Raw genomic sequence first — 5,504 nt, 5'->3', positions numbered from 1 at the left:
CACCAGCTTTTCCATTTTTAAATAATAGGACTGACCAGGAAATTGTAACCCACAGTTTAATAGGGAGGCTATTAGAAAAAAAAAACTGAAGGATAGCATCTGTACTGGGAAAAAGACCGATCCAGCAATATGGATTTAAGGGTTTGACAAACTTGGATGAATACTTTTGAGGTGGTAACAAGAGGAATGTATTTGATTATAGTCTATATGGACTTCAAAGTATGGATAAGATCACTCATGGTAGTCTGGTCAAAGAAGACTGAACCCAAGGCAAAGTGGCACTTCGTTTCCTGCTTTTTGGTCAGTTTTGGATCCAGAGGGATATTTTTGACTTTTCTTTCCTGTCGGGCCCTGCAGGCCTGGCCATTGTGGCTCTTGCTGTTTCTAATGTACTTAATGATCTGGGATTAAATAGACGGCATGATCAAGTTGGCAGCTCTTCCTTAAGTGACTGGCCAAGTCAGATTCACTTAACATTCGGATATTCACTTGCATTGCTATAGCCTCTCACACTTATAGGCCAAAAGCTGGAATCAGGACTATTGGAGTCTGGTCTTTGATCCAGCATGAACATGGATTGTGAAGCCTGCATATAGAGTGCAGCCACACAGATCCTGCAATGGAATTTGAGACATGCTTTAAAAATAAAATGCAGAAAGAGCTCCACATTTGATGTTATTCCAATCAGCACTTCAGGAATGGGGTTATTTCTATTTTGTCATTTCTTTGTAGCATACTGCAGGCTGGTAAGGGAAACCACACTCCCCTTTTCATGAGTTAATACTGTGTTCTGAAATTTAAAGCTACACCTCCATACACTACCTGTCAAAATGGCCTTTAAGTCATCAGGAGAAAAAGCCTGCTTGCATTTCACTTAAACTTAAAATACCTGAATTTGTTTTAAGATTAAAATGGGGTGTAGAGGCAGCTGGTGTTTAGTTTCTATTCGAATCATTCATACAGCATAGCAAGGAGGCCATTAGAACTCAAACTGCAACGGATCTTTTGACAAATAATCTGATTAGTCTCACTCCCATTCTGAAGAAGTTTTGCAGCAAGCAAAAGTCAAGTCCAAACTGCAATGACAATTACCCTATCTTGACATCCCAGCCTGATCCACATCAGTTGCTCAGCACTACACTGGATCCTTCAAGTCAAACAAACATTATCACCCTAAGTTAATTGATACTCCCAAAACATGGCATTTAAAACCTATTGTGGATGATTGTGGAGATAGCAGAGTTCTGACAAGGATGTAGTTTCTGGGCATCATGCTCCTCAAATTGCTTTTGCTAATGTTCAACCCAAATCAATTATATGTATGGCTCAAAGTCTGAACTTAAGTAACAGACAAGTTGGAATCTTCACCTCAAAAAGGAAATTCTTATTCCCTCACCACATCTCAACTTTCTCAATTTGTCTTTTACCTCCCAAACCACTGTCTTCTGCTTTCTAGCAAGAGATGACTCGTTTGTGGTGATTTTCAGTTGTATCTCCACTCCCTAGAATTCACTTTCCTCCTGTAATCTTAAACCTTTTCCACTCAATCTTGGCAAGTATGCTATTTTATTCTGCTTATTTCAACAGCTGGAACACACTACAGGGCAGTGCAAATCAATGCAAGCAACTCGTTCAGATCATTTACAAAAAAAAGTTAATCAGCTACCTGAGAAAAAGAAATGTACATTCCTTTCAAACCATCTTAAATATTCATTGTTTGAATCTGCCTTTTAATTCACTGAACCCTAATGTTTTTCAATTAAGTACACAATGATATAAAGCTAATACTTTGGTGTGGCAGGATAAAGAGATTAGAATTCACAGTATATGAACAGGCCATCCAACCTGTTCATGCTTCATTATCCTTTTCTGTACTGTACTGATTCTTTGTATCCCTATCTAATCCATTTGTTTATTAATCCAGCTCTTTACTCTCACTGGGAGCTTCCATTCAGGTTTGCAGGGGTGACCACATTACTTGTCACTGGCCTTAAGTACACATCTGGCCACACCGTATTAACATTTAGCAATGTTGAAGCTGACACAGCAGACAGCATTGGAACTGGAAAGGTTTCAGACACTATGGACAGCTGTTGCACATGTACCCAACCTACAAGTGCTTGCTGTTAAATGCTGGTTTACCTTAAACATTGTATTGTATTCCTCCATGTCTCTGAAGCTTTATAGTTTGGGAATTACTGAGAATTGAAAGTAGCACACAGGAAATTACATATTGAAGGATTTTTTTTTTTATTGCTTGTTAATTAATGCCAACTTCATTCCTAGTGACAAATATATTACAGATTTCAATGAAATGTTTCACAATACAAAATCCACATCAGTCCAAACTCTCTGTACAATGTCCTCCCGGTACATGCCGGGAAATCTTAGCCTTAATAAATTTAAACTTAAAAAAATAAGTAAACCGACTGGCTTCTTCCTTCTTCTGATGTGACCTTAGTCTTAAGTTAAAAATGAGGTAAAATGAATTTTTTTTTTTTTTTTTACAACATCTACTTCTTGCCTAGGGCTTTATCCAAATTATTCCTTATGGCATCCAGGAAGTCAGTAGTGTTGACATAATGCTCATTCAATCGCACACTGAAGGGAAAGCAGAACATATCCAAACTTAGAGAGAGACAGGAATGAAACAATACCTGTATAATAGAAGTTTAAAAATCTATGAATTAGACTGGTATTAACCAGACATTTGATCCCATTCAGATGGTGAAATTGGTCAGTGCAAACAAAGAAGCTTAACTCTACAGAAGTACCAGTTATCTGGTCTCCTCTCTACATGCTCTTCCTTCTTCCCCACAAAATTATTCCCAGATGACCAGTGAGGCAGAGAGCTCCCACATTTCATAAGCATGGTTGATACGAGCTCTTGCCCAGTTTCTTTATCTTTTACTGTAGGACAGTCTGCTCCATTGCCCCAAACCAGCTAAGACCCAACCTCTTTTCTCAATCCACATAATGAATTGGCAAACGTGAGGAAGCTTTTAAATTCATTCCTAGGATGTTGATGTCACTGGTTGGGTCAGTATTTATAGCCCTCCCTAGTAGCTCTAAAACTGGAGGAGAGCTGCCTCCTTAAACCATTACAGCCCATTTTGTGTAGAGAGACCCAGTATGATGTTAAGCAGAGAATTCCAGGATTTTGAAAGGAACCCTGAAGGAACAGGGATTTATTTTGAAGTCAGGATAGTGAGTACCTGAGAGGAGCTTGCAAGCATGGTGCTTATGTGGATCTGCTGCCCTTGTCCTCCTAGGTGGTCAGATTTGGAAGGTGCTGCCCAATGAGCCTTGGTGAATTTCTGTAGTCCATTTTGTAAATGGTCCACATTACTGCTACGGACCAAGTCTGTTCTAACCTAATGGGCTCTTCTGGTTCAACAGGAGTGTTCCTTGCTTTGAGCCAGGAGATTCAGGTTCAAGCCCCATCTGCCCACTGATGTCACTGCATGTCCAAACAGGTTGATTAAGATAATTATTCTAACCTAACTCACTGCCTTCTTATAATGGGATCTGTACCCAGAAATTCTGTGCAGCCAAAAGGACATGGCCGCTTGATTCTTGGCATCTTTGGGAGGGAGAAATGGGAAGAGCGCTCTTTTTGGCTAATGAACAGTGCAGATCAATTAATTCATTCCAAACCATAAATCAGGATAACTAAACTAAGCATTAGGTTCCTTCTAAGTTCAGCACATGAAGAATGTACCAATTTTAAAATAAGTAAAACTTACTGACTGAGACCATGGATACAACCGGCCAGATCTTTAGTCATGATACCGCTCTCAACGGTTTCAACACACACCTGTTCCAATGTCTGAGAAAACCTTGAAAAACCAAATGTTACAGTACATTTGAATTAGTATTAAAGTGTTACCTTGCCAGGACAGTAGTAATAAAAGATGCAACAGTGAATCATAACATTAATACCTTCAGCAGTCATTGCCCAAATTTAACTTCAGTTTAGGGTCAGTATTCCTCCTGACTAACTGTCAATGATCTCAACACACAACCTCAAATCATTATACAGTGAGCTTGATCTCATCTGTTCAGTAATAAGATAAACACCAGAAGGAGAAGGAGTGTTAAGTCAATACTTTTATACAAAGCCTCCGGAACAGAAATTGAACTCGTTCCTCAAGCTCCAGCCTAAATGGAACCACAAGAGATGCAGGACAAGTCCGTCAAGTTTTACAACAATCAGAATTGCATGCAACATGCAAATTTAAAAGCTAACGTTTGAAAAATAATTTCCTTGGTCTCCATCATGAAATACCAACCCATTACCGTTTTACCTGATGAGTTCTTGATTGCCATCCAGCTTTCCACGGTGTTCGAGGCCTCGAGTCCAAGCAAAAATACTGGCAATGGGGTTTGTACTGGTAGGATTGCCCTGCAACATAGGAGATGGTCAGACTAGCCCACTCCTTCCAAGGACATCATTCCTTCACTGAAGCCATAGAGAGTTTAAGACTCTACAATTACACATGAGATATGAAATCAGATACAACTCTAACCACCAAAATCTTAAGGAACCATCTACAATCTAAATAATGCAACTATAAAGCATTTGAAGTAGTAAGTAAGCAAAATGGTTGGTGTTTCAGTAACCAGATAGATTTATGGTGATTGGCAAAAGAACCAGGCCACGAATTAAGGTCTAGTTTGATTATGAATAGTCAATAGTCAACTTTCAAAGAAGAAACTGGATACAAATAAATAGGTTTTGGGAAAATCAATAGGAAAATGGGACTAGATGGGTAGGACTTCTGGAAGCAGCACAAGCACAAACTTTCTAACGTGTGGTGAAGATCTACTATAAATATCCACAGTAACAATTTTATAAGGGGTGCATTATATCAAGATGAAGGAATATGTATATCTATATAGATATACATAACATTTTAAATTAGATCCCATTAGTCTGAAAATCAGAAGATTTAACTGGAACACAAAACTAATTTAATCCATACTACAATCAGAAAGTTAAGCAATATCTATAAACATAGAATAAAGTTGTTCCAAAGGTTGAGATGAATTGAAACAATTTTACTGAAGTGATTCAGAAAATGTACTAAAATTTGTAAAGACTATTCACAAGTAGCAGAGAGCAGCCATGTCAACAGAAGGATTATGCAGAACAATTAGTCAGAATATTTTTTGCTCCTTCAAGATCTTGATTCTGTAGTGGCTCAATGAGTTGCACACTCACCAAGTGAACACAGCATTGCAAACAGGCTAGAAACAGGCATTTCAAGTTGTATTAATTAATAGAATTAGATTACAGCACCAAATCAGGCCACTAAAGGCCAACGTTTACATTGGTACTTTCACTATATGAGAAGCATCCAACTCTGATCTTCCTTATAAAACTATTTTAAAAAAATGAAATAACAAGGTGTAGAGCTGGATGAACACAGCAGGCCAAGCAGCATCAGAGGAGCAGGAAAGCTGACGTTTTGGGTCTGGACCCTTCTTCAGAATTTTTTTTT

At 38.5% G+C, this 5,504-nt stretch overlaps 1 protein-coding gene across 2 annotated transcripts in view; it reads right to left on the bottom strand.

Annotated features, from left to right (window-relative positions):
- Positions 1-2,226: 2,226 nt before the first annotated feature.
- idh2 (isocitrate dehydrogenase (NADP(+)) 2) overlaps positions 2,227-5,504 on the bottom strand; it is a 24,641-nt gene continuing 21,363 nt past the window's right edge. For both annotated transcript variants that reach the window (XM_020528553.2, XM_048616035.1), the window contains exons 9-11: positions 4,308-4,405; positions 3,747-3,839; positions 2,227-2,601 (exon numbers count right to left, since the gene is read on the bottom strand). In XM_020528553.2, the coding sequence (XP_020384142.1) occupies positions 2,514-2,601; positions 3,747-3,839; positions 4,308-4,405 (279 nt within the window). In that variant the 3' untranslated portion in view covers positions 2,227-2,513. The remainder of the gene's footprint in view (positions 2,602-3,746; positions 3,840-4,307; positions 4,406-5,504) is intronic.

This window comes from Rhincodon typus, chromosome 33 (assembly GCF_021869965.1).
Source record: "Rhincodon typus isolate 14 chromosome 33, sRhiTyp1.1, whole genome shotgun sequence".
In the NCBI taxonomy this organism is placed as follows: domain Eukaryota; kingdom Metazoa; phylum Chordata; class Chondrichthyes; order Orectolobiformes; family Rhincodontidae; genus Rhincodon; species Rhincodon typus.
This window is presented reverse-complemented; position numbering and strand designations above follow the sequence as displayed.